At 40.4% G+C, this 23,909-nt stretch overlaps 14 protein-coding genes across 14 annotated transcripts; 7 read left to right on the top strand and 7 right to left on the bottom strand.

Moving 5' to 3' along the window:
• Nucleotides 1-114: 114 nt before the first annotated feature.
• On the top strand, nucleotides 115-1,872 carry ILV3 (dihydroxy-acid dehydratase ILV3; the record flags this gene model as incomplete). Its single annotated transcript, XM_018366122.1, has 1 exon — nucleotides 115-1,872. The coding sequence occupies one exon, from the start codon at nucleotides 115-117 to the stop codon at nucleotides 1,870-1,872; it is 1,758 nt and encodes a 585-aa protein (XP_018221328.1).
• Nucleotides 1,873-4,983: 3,111 nt separating this feature from the next.
• On the bottom strand, nucleotides 4,984-5,583 carry TMA22 (Tma22p; the record flags this gene model as incomplete). The annotated part of the gene is made up of 1 exon (XM_018366121.1): nucleotides 4,984-5,583. The coding sequence occupies one exon, from the start codon at nucleotides 5,581-5,583 to the stop codon at nucleotides 4,984-4,986; it is 600 nt and encodes a 199-aa protein (XP_018221327.1).
• A 209-nt stretch (nucleotides 5,584-5,792) lies between these two features.
• On the bottom strand, nucleotides 5,793-7,004 carry GPI14 (glycosylphosphatidylinositol-alpha 1,4 mannosyltransferase I; the record flags this gene model as incomplete). The annotated part of the gene is made up of 1 exon (XM_018366120.1): nucleotides 5,793-7,004. The coding sequence occupies one exon, from the start codon at nucleotides 7,002-7,004 to the stop codon at nucleotides 5,793-5,795; it is 1,212 nt and encodes a 403-aa protein (XP_018221326.1).
• Nucleotides 7,005-7,215: 211 nt separating this feature from the next.
• On the top strand, nucleotides 7,216-7,572 carry DI49_3029 (uncharacterized protein; the record flags this gene model as incomplete). Its single annotated transcript, XM_018366119.1, has 1 exon — nucleotides 7,216-7,572. One exon carries the CDS (start codon nucleotides 7,216-7,218, stop codon nucleotides 7,570-7,572), a length of 357 nt encoding a protein of 118 aa, XP_018221325.1.
• A 346-nt stretch (nucleotides 7,573-7,918) lies between these two features.
• Nucleotides 7,919-8,701, top strand: CAL4 (Cal4p; the record flags this gene model as incomplete). The annotated part of the gene is made up of 1 exon (XM_018366118.1): nucleotides 7,919-8,701. The coding sequence occupies one exon, from the start codon at nucleotides 7,919-7,921 to the stop codon at nucleotides 8,699-8,701; it is 783 nt and encodes a 260-aa protein (XP_018221324.1).
• A 267-nt stretch (nucleotides 8,702-8,968) lies between these two features.
• On the top strand, nucleotides 8,969-9,253 carry SPC1 (signal peptidase complex subunit SPC1; the record flags this gene model as incomplete). Its single annotated transcript, XM_018366117.1, has 1 exon — nucleotides 8,969-9,253. The coding sequence occupies one exon, from the start codon at nucleotides 8,969-8,971 to the stop codon at nucleotides 9,251-9,253; it is 285 nt and encodes a 94-aa protein (XP_018221323.1).
• Nucleotides 9,254-9,516: 263 nt separating this feature from the next.
• On the bottom strand, nucleotides 9,517-11,052 carry MET3 (sulfate adenylyltransferase; the record flags this gene model as incomplete). Its single annotated transcript, XM_018366116.1, has 1 exon — nucleotides 9,517-11,052. The coding sequence occupies one exon, from the start codon at nucleotides 11,050-11,052 to the stop codon at nucleotides 9,517-9,519; it is 1,536 nt and encodes a 511-aa protein (XP_018221322.1).
• A 1,707-nt stretch (nucleotides 11,053-12,759) lies between these two features.
• Nucleotides 12,760-13,758, top strand: TDH2 (glyceraldehyde-3-phosphate dehydrogenase (phosphorylating) TDH2; the record flags this gene model as incomplete). The annotated part of the gene is made up of 1 exon (XM_018366115.1): nucleotides 12,760-13,758. One exon carries the CDS (start codon nucleotides 12,760-12,762, stop codon nucleotides 13,756-13,758), a length of 999 nt encoding a protein of 332 aa, XP_018221321.1.
• A 233-nt stretch (nucleotides 13,759-13,991) lies between these two features.
• Nucleotides 13,992-15,008, bottom strand: MHO1 (Mho1p; the record flags this gene model as incomplete). Its single annotated transcript, XM_018366114.1, has 1 exon — nucleotides 13,992-15,008. The coding sequence occupies one exon, from the start codon at nucleotides 15,006-15,008 to the stop codon at nucleotides 13,992-13,994; it is 1,017 nt and encodes a 338-aa protein (XP_018221320.1).
• A 505-nt stretch (nucleotides 15,009-15,513) lies between these two features.
• On the bottom strand, nucleotides 15,514-16,428 carry SUI2 (translation initiation factor eIF2 subunit alpha; the record flags this gene model as incomplete). The annotated part of the gene is made up of 1 exon (XM_018366113.1): nucleotides 15,514-16,428. The coding sequence occupies one exon, from the start codon at nucleotides 16,426-16,428 to the stop codon at nucleotides 15,514-15,516; it is 915 nt and encodes a 304-aa protein (XP_018221319.1).
• A 398-nt stretch (nucleotides 16,429-16,826) lies between these two features.
• On the bottom strand, nucleotides 16,827-18,296 carry POL31 (DNA-directed DNA polymerase delta subunit POL31; the record flags this gene model as incomplete). Its single annotated transcript, XM_018366112.1, has 1 exon — nucleotides 16,827-18,296. One exon carries the CDS (start codon nucleotides 18,294-18,296, stop codon nucleotides 16,827-16,829), a length of 1,470 nt encoding a protein of 489 aa, XP_018221318.1.
• Nucleotides 18,297-18,751: 455 nt separating this feature from the next.
• LSO1 (Lso1p) lies at nucleotides 18,752-19,033 on the top strand (the record flags this gene model as incomplete). Its single annotated transcript, XM_018366111.1, has 1 exon — nucleotides 18,752-19,033. The coding sequence occupies one exon, from the start codon at nucleotides 18,752-18,754 to the stop codon at nucleotides 19,031-19,033; it is 282 nt and encodes a 93-aa protein (XP_018221317.1).
• Nucleotides 19,034-19,599: 566 nt separating this feature from the next.
• On the bottom strand, nucleotides 19,600-21,702 carry APL1 (Apl1p; the record flags this gene model as incomplete). Its single annotated transcript, XM_018366110.1, has 1 exon — nucleotides 19,600-21,702. The coding sequence occupies one exon, from the start codon at nucleotides 21,700-21,702 to the stop codon at nucleotides 19,600-19,602; it is 2,103 nt and encodes a 700-aa protein (XP_018221316.1).
• Nucleotides 21,703-22,786: 1,084 nt separating this feature from the next.
• On the top strand, nucleotides 22,787-23,909 carry SAG1 (Sag1p; the record flags this gene model as incomplete). Its single annotated transcript, XM_018366109.1, has 1 exon — nucleotides 22,787-23,909. A coding segment is annotated over one exon (1,123 nt), but the record flags the coding sequence as incomplete, so codon positions are not given.

Genomic DNA, 23,909 nt, shown 5'->3' with positions numbered 1-23,909 from the left:
TATATAATATAACAAAAGAAGAGACTGGTCTTTTTAGCGTGTACACACATACTCTCTAGTTACAACGTTTCTTGTTTTCTCATTTGCAAACACAACCAAGAAGTATCAGCAGAGATGGGCTTGTTAACGAAAGTAGCCACGTCGAGACAATTCTCTACAACGAGATCCGTTGCCAAGAAACTAAACAAGTATTCCTACATCATCACTGAACCAAAGGGCCAAGGTGCCTCCCAGGCCATGCTTTACGCTACCGGGTTCAAGAAGGATGACTTCCAAAAGCCTCAGGTCGGTGTCGGTTCATGCTGGTGGTCTGGTAACCCATGCAACATGCATCTGTTGGACTTGAACAACAGATGTTCCCAATCCATCGAAAAGGCTGGCCTAAAGGCCATGCAGTTCAACACCATCGGTGTTTCTGACGGTATCTCCATGGGTACCAAGGGTATGAGATACTCTTTGCAAAGTAGAGAGATCATTGCGGACTCGTTTGAAACCATCATGATGGCTCAGCATTACGATGCCAACATCGCCATCCCATCTTGTGACAAGAACATGCCCGGTGTCATGATGGCCATGGGTAGACACAATAGACCCTCCATCATGGTCTACGGTGGTACCATCTTGCCCGGTCACCCAACCTGCGGGTCCTCCAAGATCTCCAAAAACATCGACATTGTCTCAGCTTTCCAATCTTACGGTGAGTATATCTCCAAGCAGTTCACTGAAGAAGAGAGAGAAGATGTCGTGGAACACGCCTGCCCTGGTCCTGGTTCTTGTGGTGGTATGTACACCGCCAACACAATGGCCTCTGCCGCAGAAGTCCTAGGTTTAACCATTCCAAACTCCTCTTCCTTCCCCGCCGTGTCCAAGCAGAAGTTGGCCGAGTGTGACAATATTGGTGAATACATCAAGACAACAATGGAATTGGGCATTTTGCCCCGTGACATCCTCACCAAGGAGGCCTTTGAAAATGCCATCACTTACGTCGTTGCCACAGGTGGGTCCACCAATGCTGTTTTGCATCTGGTTGCCGTTGCTCATTCCGCGGGTGTTAAGTTGTCTCCAGATGATTTCCAAAGAATCAGTAACACCACACCATTGATCGGTGACTTCAAGCCTTCCGGTAAATACGTCATGGCTGACTTGATCAACGTCGGTGGTACACAATCCGTGATTAAGTACTTATACGAAAACAACATGTTACATGGTAACACCATGACTGTCACCGGTGACACTTTGGCAGAACGTGCCAAGAAGGCACCAAGCTTGCCTGAAGGCCAAGAGATCATCAAACCTCTTTCCCATCCAATCAAGACCAGCGGTCACTTACAAATCTTATACGGTTCATTGGCGCCAGGTGGTGCCGTGGGTAAAATTACCGGTAAGGAAGGTACTTACTTCAAAGGTAAGGCCCGTGTCTACGAAGAAGAAGGTGCCTTTATTGAAGCTTTGGAAAAGGGCGAAATCAAGAAGGGTGAAAAAACTGTTGTTATTATCAGATACGAAGGTCCAAGAGGTGCTCCAGGTATGCCTGAAATGCTAAAGCCTTCTTCTGCTCTAATGGGGTACGGTTTAGGTAAAGATGTCGCATTGTTGACTGATGGTAGATTCTCCGGTGGTTCTCATGGGTTCTTGATCGGTCACATTGTCCCAGAAGCCGCTGAAGGTGGACCTATTGGTCTTGTGAAAGACGGTGACGAAATCATTATCGATGCTGACAATAACAAGATTGATTTGTTGATCTCCGAACAGGAAATGTCTCAACGTAAGCAAAACTGGGTCGCTCCTCCACCTCGTTACACAAGAGGTACTTTATCCAAATATGCTAAGTTGGTTTCCAACGCTTCCAGCGGTTGTGTCCTAGATGCTTGATGCATTATAGGCACCAATCGATGAATATATATACAGATTCTCCTTTCCTCATTTTTTCTCACCCCCAATCTTTTTCTTTATATATATAAATATTTATTATAGTCCATTGAATGGATAAAACATTTATTTAAAAAAATCCTATTTTTTTTAGAAGTCTCAGTTGATACTGTATCCACCATTACCGGCCCTGTTGTGATGCAGCTAAGGCCTTTTGTCTCAATTTTTTGCCCGCGTATTTACTGGCAAATGGTAACAATGCGGTATTTAATGCAATGAGGGCAACTAAAATACCATAATTCCTCCCCATCTTGCCTCTTGACAAGTCAAAAAAAATCACTCTATAAATATCAATGATATTATGGACAGGCATCATATATCCGTACCTGTAAACATTGTTGTTTAATGCCAGGGGAAAGAAGGATGGAGCGATGTTTAAGATGACGAACGATAGGATCCAAAATCCAAGGAATTGTGGACCCAAGGTGATGACAAGCATCACCGCGTTTTCGTTAGCTCCACCAGCGGCAAGCATAAACAGCCACGTGGACATCCAATACACCATGAAGCCACCTCTGCCGAAAGACTTGGTGAAGTCGACCTGGAAGATGGCGGAAATTGTGCAGAAGAATAAGGATGCAAGGAAAAAGGTAGACCATGACATGGCGATACGGTAAATTATACCGTTGGCAGGCCTTAGCACTTTTGCCATTTCTGCGTGCAATGGGCCATATAACAGGAACTGGAAAAAGGTTAATAGCAGACAATAAACAACACCGATCTGGGTGGGCGCCAGCACAATACGGTCGGTGAACGGCCTGTGGTCATAGTATTCGTAGTTGTATTTCCCCGCCGCGGTGATATGTGTGAGGTTGCTAGTCAAGTTGTAGTTATCCATCAGTGTTATATTAGTCAGGAATTTCGGTAAGTAGTTGAACGTATAGAAGGCTCCGTAGTACTCTTCAATTTCTTGGGCAAGCGGCAATATCGTGGATTTTAGATTCGTTGGGTCTCTACCACTTTCATAAACGACCTGGTTAAACAGGGTGGAATTAAAATAGGGGGCGGTGTCGTTGACCAGCGACTCAAAGAGAGTCTCTGTGGCATTGGGTTTAATATTGATGGCGAACCAGTATTTTTCGTCGTAGATCAAATCGATGACCTTGTCATTGATCTGTTCGGTGGAGTTCACGTGGAATCTAGTCTGAAACGCGGAAGCGTTGTAAACGTCCCAATGGCAAGGCACCTCGCCGATGAAGGTGGGTAGTGCGGATGAGATGGATGGCACGGCCATCGAATTGTTGCTGTCCAGGGCCACGACAGGAGGCTCCTGGATGACGGCCAGCAGCCTGACCTTATGCACATATTTTTCTGTATTGTAGAGAGCCCCCCAAAACAAAACAAAAATTGTAAAGCAAAGAATAGCTAGCAGGCAGTTGGTAAAGACGAACTTTAAAAAGACTTTCTTTCTTTGGCCTTGCAAACTGGGTGAGAAAAACCTGGTGGGAGTCTTCTGCACGGGCACCCCACCTTCATCACCAGCGCCGGGAGAAGATGGGGCCAGCGCTGCTGCCTGAGCTGCTGTTGATGAGGCCCCATTGGCATGTATGGAACCCGGTTGAAAGTCTTCCACGGAATCGGCCACTTGTTCCTTCTCACTGTCAACTAGGTCTGAGTCAGCACCCGGAACACCTTGATTACAGGCACCACCGACCACACTGGAAAGGTCGTGTATATCTTTGCGCCTACAATATTCGGCATCCGTTTCCATATTGCCAGATATTGCTACGTCGTTCTTTGGTCTTGTCTTGTTCTATCCTGCAGTTTTTAATTCCTGTTCTTGAAGGAGGAAAAAAGCAGCTGCCGATGTTTAACTACTCATGACAAGACCAAGACGGCAGTATCCAGTGAAACATCCGGTGCAAGTAAGATGTAGTGTGTGAACGACGACCAACACGACCGATGCAACAGTGAGCACAGGTTACGAGTCTGTGCTATCTTGAGGCCTACCGGACAACTTTCTTCAGGGACCACCCCTTCTGGAAGAAACGACGCTCAGCGCGGGGTTCTCGGCGGACGGAGAAAGGGTAGCAGCACATTGCAGGTACGCTACTATAAATAAACAACGTACAGGCCATCAGGTGGCTTTCCTGTCGGTCTTCGTCTGTACATCGAGTGGTGCTCATAGCTTCTGTATGTGTTTATGTATGTATATATATATATATACATATATATGCAACTTAGTTTCAGTGTTCCGCATTATGTCTGGAACATTGGGTTTCATATAACCAGCCAGCATGTGTTTCTTTTTATACCTCTCTATGTATAATAAGAAAGAGCTGCATATTCTTGATTACTACTACTTACTACAACAACATATATATAAAAAAGCATTTATTGCGGTACAGTCCCTTGAATGGGCGAGAGTCCTTGAAAGGAAAACCTTGCTATATTCATCAGAAGTCTGTTGATACTATACCCACCGTCATCAGCCCCATTGTGATGTTAGACGGAAGGAGCGGTGTGCAAGCTGACCAACAACATGATCCAGAAGCTAAAGAATTGTGGTTTAACACATCATCACCAGCGCCCAAAGAAGGCAGACTACAGGCGGCGCGGCTGAAAATTTCCTATGAAATCAGCCATGTGTTTTTTTTTCACTTTCGCTCTCGTTAGATCAAAAACATCTTGCATTCCTTGGTTGAAAGCAATGCAGACCACGCTCAGAGGGTCACAGAAGTTTTTACGACTGCGTTGATCTGTGTCCGTTTCCATGTTTGACATTGCTAATCTTGTTGCTGTCGAGAAAGCGAAACGGTCAGAAAAGTGAGATGATTATCCGCTTTTGAAGCGCTGCGACAGCGTGAGATGACTTTATTGAGGCAGATCCATTTAGAGTAACCAGGTTCGCTAGGTCTGCTGCCCAGGGTATACCACTAACGCAATCGCCGAGGCTTCGGCGCTATTGAATGCATCTAAATGGGCGGGACCGCTCTGCGGAACGGAAAGAAAGCAAACCGGGCTCGGTTGCGTGGTGAGTACAAAGTTCTAAGTGCTATGTGTTACGTGGTTACGTAGTTACGTAGTTATCGGGCTTTCCGATTGTTCAACCGTTTACTTGGCGACGCCTTCTGCAGCGGGTTTCTTCTTCTTCTTCGCGTCGATGGTCTCCACTTTGACGTCTTTCATCCCCTTCTCTTCCAGTAGCGAGTGTATATAAGTTTCCACCTCATCCATCACGTCACCTTGAATGACGACCTCTTCCTTCTTTTCCACGTTCTTGGACACGGAACAGCCAGTGGCGAACCTGGACGCAAATGTCTTGGCCAGTTTCTTCATGTCGATGTCAAAGACCTCCAGCCCAGAAATGGCCACGATGAACTTCTTCTTGGTTCTGGCCTCTCTCTTGATGATCACTTTGGATGACAGTTTCTTGGCTAGCTCTCTTTGTTCTTTGTTTTCCTGCTTCTTTTGGATTCTCAATAAGTCCTTTTCCAGCTTTTCCTCTCTGGCTTCACCGATACTGGATTCAGCCAGTTTGGTGGTCACGGCTTCTACTTCCTCTTGTGCATTCTCTTCGGTCCCGTATAGTTGTGCGTAAAGGTCAGGATGGTTTTCGGATAACCAAACTTTACAACGTTTCAATTTACCTGAAAATTCGCAGTAATCAGGTGGGTATGAGCAAACTCCGCAGTAAACAACTTCTTTCAACATTACTTTTCAATTCGGCTCCTTCTCTAGCTGTGCCTATGCTTTCAAACCGTATCAGATGTATCAAGTTCTCTTCAAACATCGAAGCTTTTCTACTTTTTTCAAACTTTTTTTTTTTCCCCTTTTGGTGGTGCGCTTTGATACTGCATTTTTTCCATACTAATAGTACGTTATGTAAAAGATATAGAATGAAACTATGTACGCGGTTGATGTCAATTGTTCTTCTTACCGGCCGTTGCGAGTGGCACCGGTGTCTTGAGGTCAGTGATAAACCCGCCTAACAGCCACACGTTGGTCAGGAAAAACAGAGCGCTCGCTACGAAGACTCCAGGATAAAATACGTTCTTGCCTTCAAATTCTAAATAGTACCCTTGACTTAGCCAAATGCCCTGTGTCACTGCCCAGAGCGTGACCATCAGAATGCCCCTTCTCCAGCTGATATGTGATCTTGACAGGTAAAATGGTAAAAATATCAAGTACCATACAAAATACTGTGATGTACAAACCTTATTGTACGCCACAAAGGCAAACGTCTGCACAAATAGAACACTCAGTAGATTATCGAATGTGGGATTCCACCACTCAAAACACCCGGTTACCAATACGAGCAGCAATTGAGGTACGAATGCATACTTCGATAAATTGGACCCGCCATTCCCCTTGTTCGCAGAATCCAAATATAATAGCATGTTCCATATTGAGAAATTATGTCTATGGTCTGTCCTGTACAAATGATACAAGTATGACTGGTCCAAGAATTCGTACCCATACATCTTGTACATTGCCCATCCGCATCCCAACAAAGGCACTAGCGTGCTTACACCAATATTAAGTAAAGCCGTCAATTGTGCTCGTGGACCTTCCTTACGCATTCTATGGTATATAAATATCGCCATCGGGATGCAGTATATTATCGGGTATATCTTGAAATGAATGGAAAGGCCATATAAGAGACCTGCCATGGTATATTTGCCCTTTTGCAAATAATAAAGTGCAAGCATAATCAAGCAGCACAATACGCTTTCCGCGTTTCCTCTTGTACTGATCGTAATAACCATTGGATTCAATAGCCAAATGCTCTCTAGCATCAGAGCTCTCTTCTTGGAGATGGCTTGGTTCAAAAGCTTCATAATTAAGAACCCAGTAATCAAATCGAAAATAACGAATATGATCTTCCCCAAATGGAACCATCCAAAATAATGATTGGGCACCAGCAACCAACTTAATAGAGGCGTATAACGGTACGTATCTCTCGCATAAGGTGATTTGCCCTCATATACATATTTGGCGGCATCATGAAACACAAAATAATCAATATCGGTATACCTCACTTTAAAATTGGCGTCTTGGTAAATACCGAAAAGGAAAAATCCAACCCTTACAAGAAATGATAGTACAATCAAGCCCCAATCTTCGCCAACCATTTCCCAGTCTCGTCACCTCTTATTTAAGCCGCCAATTGTAGGCCTTTTTGTTTATATGTGCTGTTTTTGGTTTTTTCGCTAATTCTAACCAAATTATTTACGTTTCATTTATGCTTTTATTAACACCGGAAGCACTAAAAATGGAACTTTCTCATTTCCCTGTCGAATTTCAAAGACTAAAAGTGGATGTAAACGTGAATATTCAAGCGTAATGGCAGGCGATGAACTTAGTTATGAGGAGTTGCTGGATCACATTTTAAATAATAAACCTATACCCAATATCGTTGAAGTACCAAACGTTACTCTAGATGAGAGTTTAAGTAGTTCGCCTTCACTGAAACCAAGAACGAGGCCTTGGGAAAGACAGCAGCAGCAGCATCAGTCCGGTAATGATGCCCGACAGCAATCACAAGAGGTTAAAACAAACGTGCCTTTGGATTTTGATGAAGAGAGCTTGGAAAAAATGACCTCACCATCAAAGCTGTCTGAATGCTACGATATACAATCCAAGCTGGGAATGAATTTTGATGATGATGACTACAACAGCAACGATAAAGTTGATGGCTAGATAAGTCTTGTACGACAGACGTACCGATATTAGCGTGCATGCATATATAGTATTCCTATCTTCTATTCTTTTTACCTAGATATTATATCCCTTACGTAAATGCTATCTCTTGTTGAAGGGAAATGAAGACGAAGCCACCTTGTACCATTTATATTTTAGATGTGTTGTAGGCGGTGCCCAGCGCTTTATTATTTCCCTCTTTTTATCTTCATTAGTTGATGTTTCGATTGTTTTAAAGAGGCGGCGTTAGTTTCAATTTTACATCAATTAAGCTTAGGCAGACATAGAATATCCCATAGGAAAAGATAAACAGATAACGGCGATAGCAGTAGCCTATCAAAAGCTCATGAGTAGAACAGAACCTAGTGAAGAGACAGCATCGTCTTTGCAGTCTGAATTTTCATTCAACGAGGGAATATCAGAGAACAATAAGAAAAATGTTGTATTGTTAAACCAAATAGTCCCATTCATCCTGAACACGTCCCATTACATGACAGATCTAATGTATATTTTATACTACCTGGCCCAGAATCAGGACAACAAACGTCCAAATGCAGACGGTACATGTGTGTCGCATAAGGAAGAACTTTTAGCATTGAAGAGTGATCTTTGCGAATTAATTTACGATTTAAGGACAGGTTTCCGTTTGTTATTGGATAGTTGTGAGTTAGATCATTTTGAAACACCTGGGAAGTGTCGACATTTGATTGAGAAGGTTTTAGTTACATCTATTTATGGAGTAAATGGACTAATATCTCAAGAATTAAGCAGATTAAACGTCGATTTCAAAGAAGAGTTTGTTTTACAACTGCAGAACTGCTTGCTGGGGTTCGTCAATCTTTATAAATTTTTGAATAAAATTCCCATGAACAAACAACAATCTCAGATGAACGATTTACAAATGAAAATACTAGTTAATGTGCTACAGAATGAATTGTTACCCATTTGGAAGTTCCAGCTGGACCTGCTTAATTGCAAACTGTTCAATGAGCTTTCTAAAGATAAAAACATGGTAAAAATGTATAGGGAAGCTACGAACGATACGGAAATTGACGTTAGCAAGGGTGAACCATTTATCAAATATGTTAATTGGTTAAAAGACCAAATCATTGGCGAAATGACTGTGTAATGCCATACTTATAGGCCAACACAAGAGCTGGATAATCTAATTTTACACACTACTATATACGCGTGGGCCCTTTAGTTCTTCTTGTTCCTTTACATATTTGTTTATTCCTCTGCATAATCCTTAAAAGGACACACTTTTCTGCCTCTAAAATGCATCGCGTAGCAGAAACTACTAAAAAAAAACGAGACAATTAAACGAATTTTATTCCAAGTAGTACTCAAGTATCAAGCAAACACAAGATCACATTTCCTAACTATATTACTCCTAATGTCTGCGCTTTTACAAGATATACAAAGAAAACTGATCTTCCCCATAGATTTTCCCAGCCAACAGAAAACGGAGAACTTTCAACAGTTATCACTCACAATCGGAGCTGTTATAGCATGCATATTGGGATTCGCTCAACAATCGTTGTATGTTCTATTGGTTACGTATGGCATAAGTTGTGTGATTACTCTACTATGTGTTTTACCAGCTTACCCATGGTATAATAAACAGAAATTAAGGTGGGCACAACCAAAAATTGAAATTAATATCGACCAGTATGATTAATTGTTGTTGGCCTTCTAAAATGTGCTAGTTTTTGCTGCTCTCCAATGGTATCAAAGATACGCTTTTGACGAAACAAGGAAATCATCAGGAAAACCATACTTTTTTGGTTAAGTATATAATTAGTAAGTGAACATAAAGAGGGGAAATATTGATATTGAACGTTTCTAATGTATACACATTTTTATATAAGCATTGTATCTGTAAATTAACCTATTTCGCACTATCGGTCGTGAATTTTTCGTCTTCATTCATTCTCATGGTAATTAAAATACAAAAAAACCATTGTCCTCCAAGAATAAAACGACTTTTTGAACAATATGTGAAATTAATTCGTTACTTGATTCTAGCTTGATATCAGCTGAGCTAGATGAGTCTAATAGGTAAATGTTTTGTTTGCCAGCAATAGAGTCCTTTTCACTTTCCCATTGGTTTGGAATAATTAAACCAGAACCAGAACCAATAAAATCTGGAACCAAAGACAGTAATTCAGTTTTGTTGTCATGCTCGAAGATCTTATAGTATCTGCCACCACCGAATTGTAAGAATKTTGATAATAAGGCGATCGATAATTGTTCACGTGAAACGGTTAGGGACTCCCCTAGGACAATGGCGAACCCCTGCTTGGGTCTTGGTGGATTTGACTCTCTCAAGATTTTAACCACTTCAGGATATGAAAACCATTCAGGGATTTCACCACCAACTCTTAAGCGGCGTCTTAATTCTGTACCTGAGATGTTCAAAGTTTTTGTCTTTGTAGTGTCAATTTGGTCAATTGGAGCATAACGATCTTCATCTGGTAAGTAGGTTACCATTCTAAATGGAACCACTTCGATATCCAATTCATGCTTGTAGGATTCAACCAACTCTTGCGCATCATATGGGCCATAGAAATCGACACCCTTGGAGTTCGAACCTGGGCCTGCATGATCTCTACCAACGATGAAGTGGGAAGCACCATAATTTTTTCTGATAATCGCATGCCATACAGCTTCTCTGTCACCACTCATTCTCATTGCTAATGGCAACAAGGACAAGAAGGCTATACCGTTAGGATAACGTTTGATGATTTCTTGGTAGACGCGAACACGGGTGTGGTGATCGATATCACCCGGTTTAGTCAACCCGACAACTGGATGAATCAAGACCTTAGCATTAGCTTCTCTAGCGGCTCTAACGGTTAGCTCTCTGTGGGCTCTGTGCATTGGGTTACGAGTTTGGAAGGCGACGACACGGTCCCATTGTCTTGATTGGAATTCCAATCTTAATTGAGCTGGGGTTTTACGTAAGCCTGGGTAGTCATAATGTTGAGGTAATTGAATGGCCTCTAATGAACCACCAACGTAATATTCACCAGCTTCGTTAAACAAGTAGTTGATAGCAGGATGTTCAGGATCACCTCTGAAGACCTTTTCAGCTTCGATAGACTTGTTTGGCTTATAAACGTCCTGGACTGAGATGATAGCAATAGGAATTTCATCATCTTGGTATAGGGCAATTCTTGTGTCAGGTTTTATTTGGTTTGCGAATGATTCATCGACGTCCAGTGTAATAGGAATAGTCCATAGTGTGCCGTCTGCTAATCTCGAGTCTGTAACGACTGTGGAGTAATCATTTTCGTTCAAGAAGCCAGTTAGTGGAGAAAACCCACCATTCAAAATCAATTCAATATCACAGAGTTGTCTTGGGGTTAAGTTCCACACTAAGATGTCTGAAGATTGGGCTTCGGCTAACAGTTCTTTCTTCTTTGACGCATCTCTAGCGACCAAGTCTTGTAAAACACCACCGTGAGGAGCAGGCATATTAATTATTTTTTATTGTTATTGTTATTCTCGAACTTTTTCGATTATGTTATTGTTAGAAAATAAGACAGCAATTGTGGGAAACAGGAAAGGTACTACTAAACGGTGAAGAGTGCAAGTTAATCTAAGAATAACGTTTATATATATATACCTCGAGCATATTGCGAGTTTCCGGTTCTAGTTTCCCATTGGCAAATAATTCCATATATGACTGATGGCATAAAACTGTGGCTTCACCTATAAGCTGATTTCTTTGTAGGTTGGGCAAGGCTTATACTGTTGAGAAATAAACATTTAGACAACATTCTATGTAGAAAATGAAATACAAAATTGCACGTGACCGGGAAAGGTCACGTGATCCCGAAAGTTAATTTGAAAGGCCGATCCTATCGATGTAATTCCATGACGTAAGCATCGCAATAAGGGTCTGTCTATTATATATGCCTGCCACATTAACGAAAATGTAGTCACGAGTAATGGTTTCAGTATGATACAGTAGATCAGTGCTAAATCCATAAAACCTCACAAACTCGGATTGTTTTACTCATAATACTTCGTAACGAAATCGAAAAATGGGCATTATTCTTTTACTTATAAGTCCAATTCAAAGATCAGTCATTTTTATGCTAACTATATTCAGTTTCTTATTGTTTGACGTTTGAGTGTAGTCATCCGATAGAATTCTTTCTTCCCGCACGCAAAAAGTACACAGAAATACTCAAACATTTCCGTTCAACAGTGGCCTACAGCCCTCCATACAGATTATGTACATCTTTAGTACATATTTATATATGTGTATATACGTATGCCATAATTATTATTAACTGTTATGGTTACTCGCGGATTTACACAAGACGTTAAAAGTCGGCATAAGCGCAGCCTCAGAAAATCGCGATACTAGTACAGCTCCACAGAAAAATTTTTACTCATTTCATGGGGGAGGTCTTGTCTACAGGGAATGGTGACGTGTTTGGTAGACAAGACAAATATCTAATTTCAGCTACACAATGGCAACAGTGTTCTCTAATAGTATAACAATTATCCTTTAGTTGTTATTTGCCTGGTTTGCTGAACGAGTTCCCTCTCCTGTAGTAGATGTTTGCCGTGGGCGGCTAAAACGTCTGAAGAATAGAAAAACTGTAAACAATAGAGCTCACTTACGCACTCAATATAATCTGTTCACGTATTAGTGGTTTTGGCTTCCACTAATTTTTAGGCAACGTGTCATCTACCACGAGGGAAAGGTAGCATCCAGAAAYAATAAAAAGAAACAATGGCTCGACTCAGCTGGTTGCTCCTTTTCCGTGCCGCGTGATCTGCGGCATTTACTGGAAGTCGCGCATGCGCTGTTGCTGCTAGTAGGCTGCGGTAAGCAAAGCCTGGCAAAGCTCGACTGATGTGTTGAAGACCAGAAGTAGTGGTGAGAGCTAGTTGGGCTACTCGACCCGGTCATTTCATGGCTGTTTCAAAGATCTTGCACGTTGTACCTATGAGAGCATACGTATGCTATTACCTTTTTTGATAGTGCCCGGTGATCCAGACTTAGATCCTTTTTTGAGTTTGGAAAGATATATAAAGGTTACACTTGTTCTACAAACTAATATCTCTCACTCTTGCTTAAGTCTATTTAATTATTATTTGTAGAATTGTAAAAAAACCAAGAACTTAGTTTCAAATTAAATTCATCACACACACAAACAATTAAAAATGGTTAGAGTTGCTATTAACGGTTTCGGTAGAATCGGTAGATTGGTCATGAGAATTGCCTTGCAAAGAAAGAACGTCGAAGTTGTTGCTTTGAACGATCCTTTCATCACCAACGACTACGCTGCTTACATGTTCAAGTACGACTCTACTCACGGTAGATACGCTGGTGAAGTCTCCCACGATGACAAACACATCATCGTCGATGGCCAAAAGATTGCTACTTTCCAAGAAAGAGACCCAGCTAACTTGCCATGGGGTTCTCTAAAGATTGACATCGCCATTGACTCCACTGGTGTTTTCAAGGAATTGGACACTGCTCAAAAGCACATTGACGCTGGTGCCAAGAAGGTTGTCATCACTGCTCCATCTTCCACCGCCCCAATGTTCGTTATGGGTGTTAACGAAGACAAATACACTTCTGACTTGAAGATTGTCTCCAACGCTTCCTGTACCACTAACTGTTTGGCTCCATTGGCCAAGGTTATCAACGATGCTTTCGGTATTGAAGAAGGTTTGATGACCACTGTCCACTCCATGACCGCCACTCAAAAGACTGTCGATGGTCCATCCCACAAGGACTGGAGAGGTGGTAGAACCGCTTCCGGTAACATCATCCCATCCTCCACCGGTGCCGCCAAGGCTGTCGGTAAGGTCTTGCCTGAATTGCAAGGTAAGTTGACCGGTATGGCTTTCAGAGTCCCAACCGTCGATGTCTCCGTTGTTGACTTGACTGTTAAGTTGAACAAGGAAACCACCTACGATGAAATCAAGAAGGTTGTCAAGGCTGCCTCTGAAGGTAAGATGAAGGGTGTTTTGGGTTACACTGAAGACGCTGTTGTCTCCTCTGACTTCTTGGGTGACGCTAACTCTTCCATCTTCGATGCTGCCGCTGGTATCCAATTGTCTCCAAAGTTCGTCAAGTTGGTCTCCTGGTACGATAACGAATACGGTTACTCTACCAGAGTTGTCGACTTGGTTGAACACGTTGCCAGAGCTTAAATTTGACTTTTAAGTTGCTTTAATGATTAAGTTTTTATAATTAATAATTCATGCTCATGATATCTCATACACGTTTATAAAACATAAATAGATTAAGAATTTGTTAAAGGTTCCACATGTGGAATTTTATTTTTTTTAAAAGGCTTTGTTACTGTTTTTTTATTATATTTCATTTATTGTACAAAATGATACTTATGAGTATATGTACGCATTCAACTGTTAATGCACAATAGCTAATCTAAAGTAACATATCCTGAAGTGTAACTAACGCTACTATCATCAATACTTGTCACGTGAGAACTCTGTGAATAACTAGGCCATTGAAATTTAATATTTGTAGCTCTGGCACCTTCAATCTTGGATAATGCACTTAGTATCACACTAATCGGTTTTTCACCGCATACGGTATTTCCCGTGATTTCCAAGTACTGTTTCCAAGCATCATACCGTTCAGAATTTGGGGTTTCACTCAACGTTTTCATGGCATATCTATCCATAATTTCAATAGATTGCCAAATAGGCACTTGGTGATGTGAAAGTTTACTCCTAGCAGTTAACATTTCCACTTCCGTTTCTTCTTGAATAGCTTCATTCAACTCTTCTCTGCTTCCAACATATCCAGTGTACTGGAACCTGCGGCCCCAATGGCAAAAATCACTGCTTACAATAAATAGATTATTGGGATCCTTGATGTATTCCAACAGGATTTCGCCAATAGACTGATCTATATCGGTGCTATTATGCGAAACCATCATAGGAACCACCTTAACTTCTTCTAAGGAAACTCCTCTCCATTTTAAAGTTTCTACCAACATTGGGAACTGCATTTCTAAGGAATGCTCAGCCATGTCAGTGTCATGATCCATTAATTTAAACAACTTTTTGCCGTTTGCAGGATGTTCTCTCTTTACTAATGCCTTACATAGATCTGTATCCACATTTAAACTACCCAAGGGCGTCTCTAACCCGTTGAATGCACTAACTAGTATTTGATTCCTAAAATAAACATGATGTGAGGGGCCCAATATGAATATTCTTTTGGTTTTACTATTCAAATCTAATGACGCATACGAGTGGGCCATCGTATGTCCACAATACCTGTAACCGGCATGAGGGCATATGATAATTCGAGCGTTATGAATGGGCCCTTTGGTTGTACTCTTGGTCAAGTAAGTCTGTAATTGTTGAGATAGCTCTTGGGGTTTATTGGAATACCATGAGCCGGCGTGTGTTGCTGGACGTATTGTCATTCTTTATAGCCTTATTCTTTTTATGTACTGTATTCTACTTTAACCTCTGACCAGGACTACTTTGTTTGAGCAGCTTAGGAATATCTTCAGTATCTAGTCTTAAACGTATGTATTTGTTGAAATCACATAAGTGAACGGCCCCGTCGTCTTGGCCTAGTATTCCCCCAATGATTCAAATACAATTCCCGAAGGAAAGGGGGGGGAGAGTCATATCATTAAAGCATCGCTACCTTTTGAGGTAAAAAATAGCTCGTGTAAAAAAAGGTGGGTTAAGGAAACCGGCAGTGCACAGTGTATATGCATATGTCACTGAGAGGCACTGCTGGTAACAGTAGTTGTATTTGCGGTTATTATATATATGGTTGTAATATTTATATTAGCCAAATGTACAAGTTGTATATTGCAAAGAATATGATATGGCAAGATATACGTATTTTTCTATACAAACTTCTCTAAAACAGAATGACCTGTGGGGGGCGCCTAGATAAATAAATGACGGTCAAAATTATTCGTCATCCGATTCATCCTCGTCATCTTCAGAGTCAGATTTGTTTTCTAATTCTTTACTTTCCAATAGAGCCTGTAATTCAGCATCTTCAGTAGCAGTGACAGCCTTTGGTGACATTGTAATGTTACAAACACCGCCATACTTGGTAATGACTTCGGTGATTTTTTCAATAGCGCTTTCCAATTGTTCAATACCCTTTTGTTTATCTAAGGCTTGAGTGGTTAAGACGTACAATGGGGCGGCAACCAACTTAACTTTAATTTGCATTTGTTCTGTGGACATATCTTCAGCAGACTTCAAAGCCTCTTTGATGGCATCGATACCTTCGTAACTGAAACAAGACACTTCAGCGTCTGCTCTGATTTTAACGGCTTGTGGTGTTAATCTCTTAGATATATAGTTCTTTAATTCATCTAAAACATCTTTTGATGGCGGTTCGATACCTGTCCAAACAGTCTCATCAATGATGGAAAGTTTGAAAGCTTCGTAAGCATGACCGAATTTTCGACTTAATGGCCAAGCAATGGTCTTGTATAGTTCTTCCAAAGAGATTTGGAATTTTTCAGCACAATATCTTAGGATGGAATGAACAGTCTTGGATTTTTGATATTTTTCTTCACATTTAATGATGTCCTCGGAAGAAACACGACGTTTAGATAAATCGATGTAACCCTTTTCTTTGTCAACACGAAGAACAACAGCGACATCATTTTTACCAACACGAATCAATTTCTGAATGGATCTAATACGTCTACGAGATAATTCACTCAGTAGAATCATACCTTCAATGTTGTCATATTCCAATAATTTAACGTAAGCACCCATTTCAGCAATCTGTTGGACGTTGACCATGACGATGTCGTCAATTTCTGGATATTTGTTTTCATAAAATCTGCAATGAGAAGTAGACATTATTTAGTGCGTTGTAAATGGTACGTGGGGCAGTAGAATAAAGACACAGAGTTATGGAAACGTAATTTGATCAGTAAGTAGGTGTACTTTTACTTCTTGTTGATATAGACAATACGCAATGGTCAAAATGTGTAGGTAAAAGCTTATAGTACTAACACATTAGATTTGTGCTTTCTCTTCTCATTTTTTCGCCTCTTCGAAGAAAATTTTTTTCTTCAACGGCGGGTAAGAAACCGCTATAAGAAGAGGAAATACGATGTAAAATGACAGAAATTCATCCAGTGTTTAGGAAATGCGTCCAAGAAAGCATCAAAAGAGGTGGCTGTAATGATGAATGATTACTTTTATATGAATACAGGTATATTTAAGTACGTAGTTTTTCTTTTGTCCTATTTTTCTTAGATGTCTATCTTGACTGTCTCTATTTCTAAAGTGTCCAAATTCAGTAGCACTACCACCCCAGTGGAACTGAATTCAGGCACAGATACTATTCTTATGTTCTTACCACCTATTTCCATTAGCCTTGTTCCGAAGCTCGGTTGGTTACCCACAACGTAAACGTGTGGCCATTCGTTTAGTACGAATGGATCCTCATCCTTATATGGATAACACCATAACGTATCAGGTGCAGTAGGTGCGATGTTTTGCCATTTCATGGTACATTCCATTAGATCCAGTCGATGTTCTATATCGTCCTTGAAATCTTCGTTATCTTCGTCTTTTGCTTCCTTGTCTTGACCGTCTTTGATATTCTCATTTGATGGTATTATGTATTTACAGATATCGTTGATGTTTTTACCTGAAATAGTGAGAACGTCTACACCGTTATAACTGAATTTATAGGGGTTTGTCACCAGATTTAAAATTTCTTTATTAGAGTCATCGAAGTAAGAGTCCAGTGAATTGTCAAATAATGATTTATGGAAAGGCTGTTGAGGTAACGATTTGCCACTGGGATCGTTGGTACCAGGCATTATGTCAACGGAGATGGAAGGTAAAATATTGTGTAAAAATTTGCTGAATTCAGTAAGAGAAGTTGTTAATTCATCTCTGGTCACAACTTCCACGTCGAAATCAACAAAGTTTCCACATATCAATAATCTACCAATTTGGGAAACGCTGTCGATTTTGCTATTAATCCTTCCCATCAAAAACTCTCTCAAAATTTCTAACCTAAGTAGCCTATCAGGTGAGTCGTTATTCAGATTCAATCCAGAAACAAGAGCGATTTTGCCCTTAGTCTGGGAAGTAGCGTTTTGCGGGGGTAAAGGATTCTGCAATAAGGGAGCGGGATAGCATATATCCAGAACCTGGAAAGTCCCTGCATCAGCCTCCATACCCAGTATCCCCACAACAACACCCGTGATGAAGGGCGTAGACCGAATGAAATCGCCGACCAGAAGCACTCTCCCACTTTCATCTTCCAACATGATCTCATCGGAGCCCTCTTCTTTATCAGTATAGCTTTTCGTTAAGTCCGGCGCGCCATAGGTGTCATTGATTACCTCGTCCAGCACGTTCGGTTTATACTTCATCTCACAGTATATGGACCCCACGCACCAACATGGTTGTTTTCCTTGAATATCCAGTACTTTATCTTTCTTTTGGACCAACTTCCCATTTAAGGTAAAACCAGCATCCCATCTTTTATCACATTCTTTCAAAACACGTTCTCTGAAAGTCTTCAAACGGTACTGGTACATGTGATAGTACTGAGACCCGTAGTCGCGTTCTTTATAACACAATTGAAATGGGTTCGATTCGTTACGARGACCATCGTCTCCAATCCTTACCCTCTTCAATGGTTGGGACGGACCTTCGTCTTGGACAGTTCTAGCCTCGTTGAACTTTGTTAATAAGGCATCCATTGTTCTCGACACCCGTCTGTATAGTAAAGGAGAGCCGGTTACAATCCATTTAATGCAATGCGCCACATAGTCATTGATCTTAAACTTCCAAATTAACTTGACGCGTTCGGTATTATCGTGAAAAGCGATACGAATCTCAGACACTCTTGGCGGCTATTCTGTATTTTTCCGTCCATTGTCTTTTTTGACACCCTTTTTGCCACTTTCTTTACTAACGAAACAGGTGGAGGACACCCAAAAAAAGGCCAGAGGAGTCGCCTGATAGGTTAGCTGGTCGTGACGAACTGGTGGAAGAAGAACACCTGAGGCCTTCTGCACCCTTATTTCAGGGCAGCCGACGCAGCGTATATATAGGCAGGGAAAGCGTGGTCGTGCTGAGCGTCTATATAGAGCTTGCTAACTTCTTGTAACGAACCACTTAAACGACACAAGAAGTAAAAGAAAGAAAAAAAATCATGCATAACACGGGAAAAAGATATTCAGAAACAGCTAAAAAAGTTGCTGCAGGAAGGGCCAGAAAGCGCAGACAAGCTTACGAGAAAGACCAGTTGGAGAAACAACAATTGGCGGCTCAAGAGGCTCAGAAATGGGAACAAGGTGCAAGAACTCCTAATGAGAAAAAGCTGGCATTGGAGCAAAAAAAGGCAGAGAAGTTGAGAGCCAAGAAGGAAAGGGAACATTTATTAGCCGCCGAAGAAGAAGTGTTGGGTAGAGGCGGCAAGGGAAAGAGATACTGAAAGATTGCAAACAAAAAAACAACGAGACTGGGAACACCAGCTCCGGCCTGGAAGTCCCAAGGGCAGCGCCATGGTTTCCCGTGTTATGAATTTAGCCTCAGTGACGTCCTGAGGTTTATATGTGGTTGAAAGCGGTTGTTTAATCGAACTCATTTAAGTCTCAAGGTACGTGTAATATGTATACGTATGTATTTGTATTTTAGAGTACGATAAAGGGGCGATGGAAGAGAAATAATTCTCTCTCACTCAGTTTGTACATCAAGTGAGGCTAAACTACCATTTCATAAGAAAATGCTATAATTTCTTTATTCTACTTGCATGACTTTGATTTGGATACCATGTACAGAAAAATTGGACGATGGAATTCCAGTATCCATTCAATTCTTCTTTTTATATATACACGCTAGCTATTTGGTTGAGAGCGTGCTATGTAATGTAAGGGAACGTTATACGAATATCAAAAAAATGCGTACTTTATCTGGAAATGAGAAACGATCAGGTTTTGTGATCTTATTGTGAATGTCTAGAAAAATGTGTTGTGACTAAAAAGTCAGTATCATCAGCGGTCATGAAAACGGCCTCTTCATAGAAAGCTTTCTTAGCAGAGTTGAGGGTTTTCGTGAGAGTTTTGAGGGGTTGTTAGAACTAGATTTTCGTTTCCCCTTCAACTGATTGATTTTTTCAGCGGGTTTATCATAATCATCCATCATCGCAGTCCTTCTAGACTTCGTTGAAGACTGACTTTCTGAATTTTGGCGGTTTCTATTGGCTCCGGTCGGCGAGAATGAATTGTTGACTACTGGTAAGAGGTCTTTATTTGGATTTAGAACAGGGCTTGGTGGCAATAATTTTGTTTTATTCAACCTGAAAATATGGGAAACAGGTTTTAGATAAATTGATACTATTGTACCAATATTTAGTTCTAGTTCTTCCAAAACAGTAGGATCTAATTTTGTGTTCATTTCTATTAGTGGCAATTCTCCATCTATCACTGACTTTAGAGCTTCAAAAGTTAGCGTGTTCGAAGTATCAGCCATTTTTGTCAACGACAACAACCTCCAATACATAAATGCTTTATCTCTTAAATCAGGATTGTTTTCCTGATCGGTGCAACCTTTCAACAAATCCATGCAAAGTTCTTCTGTTTCCTTTGTAGGGCGTCTGATGAAAAATTTCGTTGCTGAATTCAGGATTGAAAACTGCACCTCTAACGTCTCATTAAACATATTGGAAGAAAAAACTTTGAATAAGTCCAGGTAATTAGGGATGATATCCGAGTATTGTGTGATTATCCAAATCATTGCATTTTTAGATTCAGGTTCTTGTACCACTTCTGTATGTTTGACTAATTCTTTCACATTTTTTTTAAAATTATTAGGATATTTTCTTAAAATGTTTCTAAAAACAGACATAATTTCCTGAACGACGTAATCAACGCCGAACTCTAGCAAATCCAGCAGGACAGCGACACAATCATGGACTGAATCTTCATCTAATTTAACAGCCAGGTTACCGATGGCTCTGACTGACTTTCTTGACATTTGGATATCTATGTCTGTAGCGTATTGTTCTAGTTCTTCTAAAATTCTTGGCAATGTTTCCTTGTCAGCTAAAAGATATAGACATTCCAATTTTGTGTCCTTGATATATATAGGATCATTGTATTCGATAAAAAAGTATGAAATGTCTAGCCTTAGCAAAGATGATTCCCGACTCAAAAGAAGAAGGATGACATTTCTCAATACTAAAAATTGTAGCTCCGGAGGTTTGTCTAATAAAGCTATCACCGAATTAGACAATTTTTCGGCTAGACTTTCTTTGATGACATCAACATAGTTCAATAAGTACATGATGAATTTCAAAGTGTTCAACACTACATAGGTGTTGACTTGCTGAAGGTATGGTAAGGCCAACTCGATCATTTCGTTAGCGTCCAAATAATGCTGCGGTACAACAGAAGTTGTTAGAATTTCCAATACAGTTGCTTTGTTCCATTCATTTAATTCGGGTAAAAGTTCTAGCATATTGAATGCTAGGTCTAAAGAAATTCCAAATGCTTCCATATTAGCGTTCTTCTCATGAACAGAATACAAAGTGTGTAATGCAGCTACAACAACTTCCGGAGGGCTTGATTGCAATCTTACAATGTCATGAAGAATGCTTGATAAACCTAAGACCCTTTCATGATCAATTTCATCCAAATCTAGTAATGCGTAGATTGCCATCCTTGTGACATCTTCAGGTGGAGCTTTGTGATTTACCAACGATATTATGCAGTCGAAAGCTTGGTCGGAGAACTCCCTTAAGGGAACTAATACCAAAGTCCTCAATGCCATCATCTGCAATTTTTCGTCTCTACTTTTGAAATCGTCCATTATGAAAGGCAATGCCTCTTTAGCCTGTTGGGGTTTTATTACGCCCATCACTCTTATATATTCATGACAAATTCTTTTCACTTCTAAATCATCTTCAATCTGCCAAAATTTTAAAAGCTCAGAAAATAGAAGAGACATTTCACCATAGTTCCCTAGCGTCAAATTTGCGATAATTTTTCTTAGGGCATTTTTCCTTCTTGTTGTATTGGATTTGAACTTTTTCACTCCAAAATTCTGTAGGTCAGTGACAATTTCATTTGCTTTATATCTAGCAAAAACCCTTTGGTCGGACATCGATAAAATTATGTCCTATATTCAGAATAGTGGTACTTTCAAGGCTGGTGTTTTTCCTCAAGTGGGTAGGTACAATTGTTCTTTTACTATATTGTTATTTACTTACTTGATAGTCAAGACTGATCTGGGTTCCCTCCTATTCTCCTTTATTATTTGAAGGATACCCGGAAGTAAGAAATTTAACAAAGGGAAATATGGTCTTTGATTGCGTCAAGAATACCCTTGATAAAACAAGGCAAGTTGTTTGAATCCTGATGGGACATGATTTGAACGTTGGCGATCGGTTCTAACCTGCTGTTCTTTCAATTATGTTACCCTTAAACTCTGCAGCTTCATTCGAAAAGGCGGTGTGATAGAGAGAAAGTAGTCCAACTGCCAACTCACTAAGAATGTACAATTACACAGAGACATTAAGACGAACATGTAATATACTTTAACAGCAGTCCATGTATTTCTGGGTGGAGGATTGGTGAGTAACGGCTTGAAACCGCGTGTCTCCAATTGTGGTGTTTTAAATGACCTCTTTTAAGTTCAATTCAGGTTCATCAGCTCTCAGTTGAGAATTCAAAGAAGGTGGGAGTTTCAGCATTGAGAGCCGAAACGTCAAACAATTAGGCACATCCCATCCATTTTGAGGTTGCAGGGTTTTCCCTCCACATTCACTTTGCTTTGCAACTCATTGATAACCCAATTAGGAAGGTCAGTTCTGGAAAATCTATACCATCAACTCGATTAGGAAATATCTACTACAAAAACAAATTGGAACCTATTTTTGCCTTTACCACACCTCTACAACTGAATGCTGTTTTATGTTTTAAGCGCTCAGGTCATACTTGAATTTTTTAAGACATCGGTACGATGGACTTGTTTGATAGTGTAACAAATTGCATTTGCTTTAAATAGCAACTGCGTGAAAAAAAATACCTTTTTGCTACTATAAATATATGAAAAAACTTCTTATTAATGTCGGTATTTTACCAGTCACTCCCATACGCATTTTTCTTTGATGTCTCGTTTCCTCATTAAATATGATAGCACAACATAACTACCAGGAAATAAGTACAAGGATCCGTAATCATTCAAAATGCAATTTTTTTTTAAGTTAGTTGTTTTGCTTTGTTCTTTGGCATTGGCCTCTGCGGCAGATATTGACAACATCTCATTTTCTAATTTAGAAATTGCCCCGCTGACTTCCAATAAACAACCTGATCAAGGCTGGACAGCAAGCTTTGATTTTACCATCGCAGACTCATCTTCCATCAAAGAGGGTGATCAGTTCACGTTATCAATGCCACATGTCTATAGGGTTAAGTTATCAGACCCATATCAAATGACAACCATTTCTTTAAATGATGGTACTGAGGCTTTCAAATGCTACGTTTCCCAACAAGCCGCCTACCTATATGAAGATACAATTTTGACTTGCACTGCTCAAACTGATTTGTCTTCTTATAATTCCATTGATGGCTCTATAACATTTTCCCTCAACTTTAGCAACGGTGATTCTAACTATGAGTATGAGTTAGAAAACGCTAAATATTTCAAGAGTGGACCTATGCTCATTCAACTCGGTGATCAAATGTCTGGTGTGGTAAATTTCGATTCTGCTACATTTACAGAAAACGTTTTACATTCTGGGCGTACAACTGGTTACGATTCCTTTGAAAGTTATCACTTGGGTATGCGCTGTCCAAATGGGCATTTCTTAGGTGGCACTGAAAAGATCAATTATGATAATTCTAATCACAATGTTAATCTGGACTGTTCTTCAGTTCAGGTCCATTCCTCTAATGACTTTAACGATTGGTGGTTCCCACAGAGCTATAATGATATAAATGCCGATGTCACTTGTTTTGGTAACAGTTTGTGGATTACACTCGACGAAGAACTAGATAATGGTGAAATGGTATGGGTTAACGCGTTACAATCCCTTCCAGTTGGTACGAATACTATCGATCATGTCTTGCAATTTCAATATTCATGTCTTGATACCATAGCAAATACCACTCACGTTACAGAATTTTCGACTACTAGGGAATTTATTGTTTATCAAGGCGAGAACCTCGCTACAGCTAGCGCAGAAAACGCATTTATCCCTAGTACAAAACTTATATCAACCACCACAACTGGATGGACAGGCACATACACAAGCACGTACTCCACTGACTCGACTTTTACAGTCGGGACAGACACTCAAACCACGCCGG

Source organism: Saccharomyces eubayanus, chromosome X (assembly GCF_001298625.1).
Source record: "Saccharomyces eubayanus strain FM1318 chromosome X, whole genome shotgun sequence".
Lineage (NCBI taxonomy): Eukaryota > Fungi > Ascomycota > Saccharomycetes > Saccharomycetales > Saccharomycetaceae > Saccharomyces > Saccharomyces eubayanus.
This window is presented reverse-complemented; position numbering and strand designations above follow the sequence as displayed.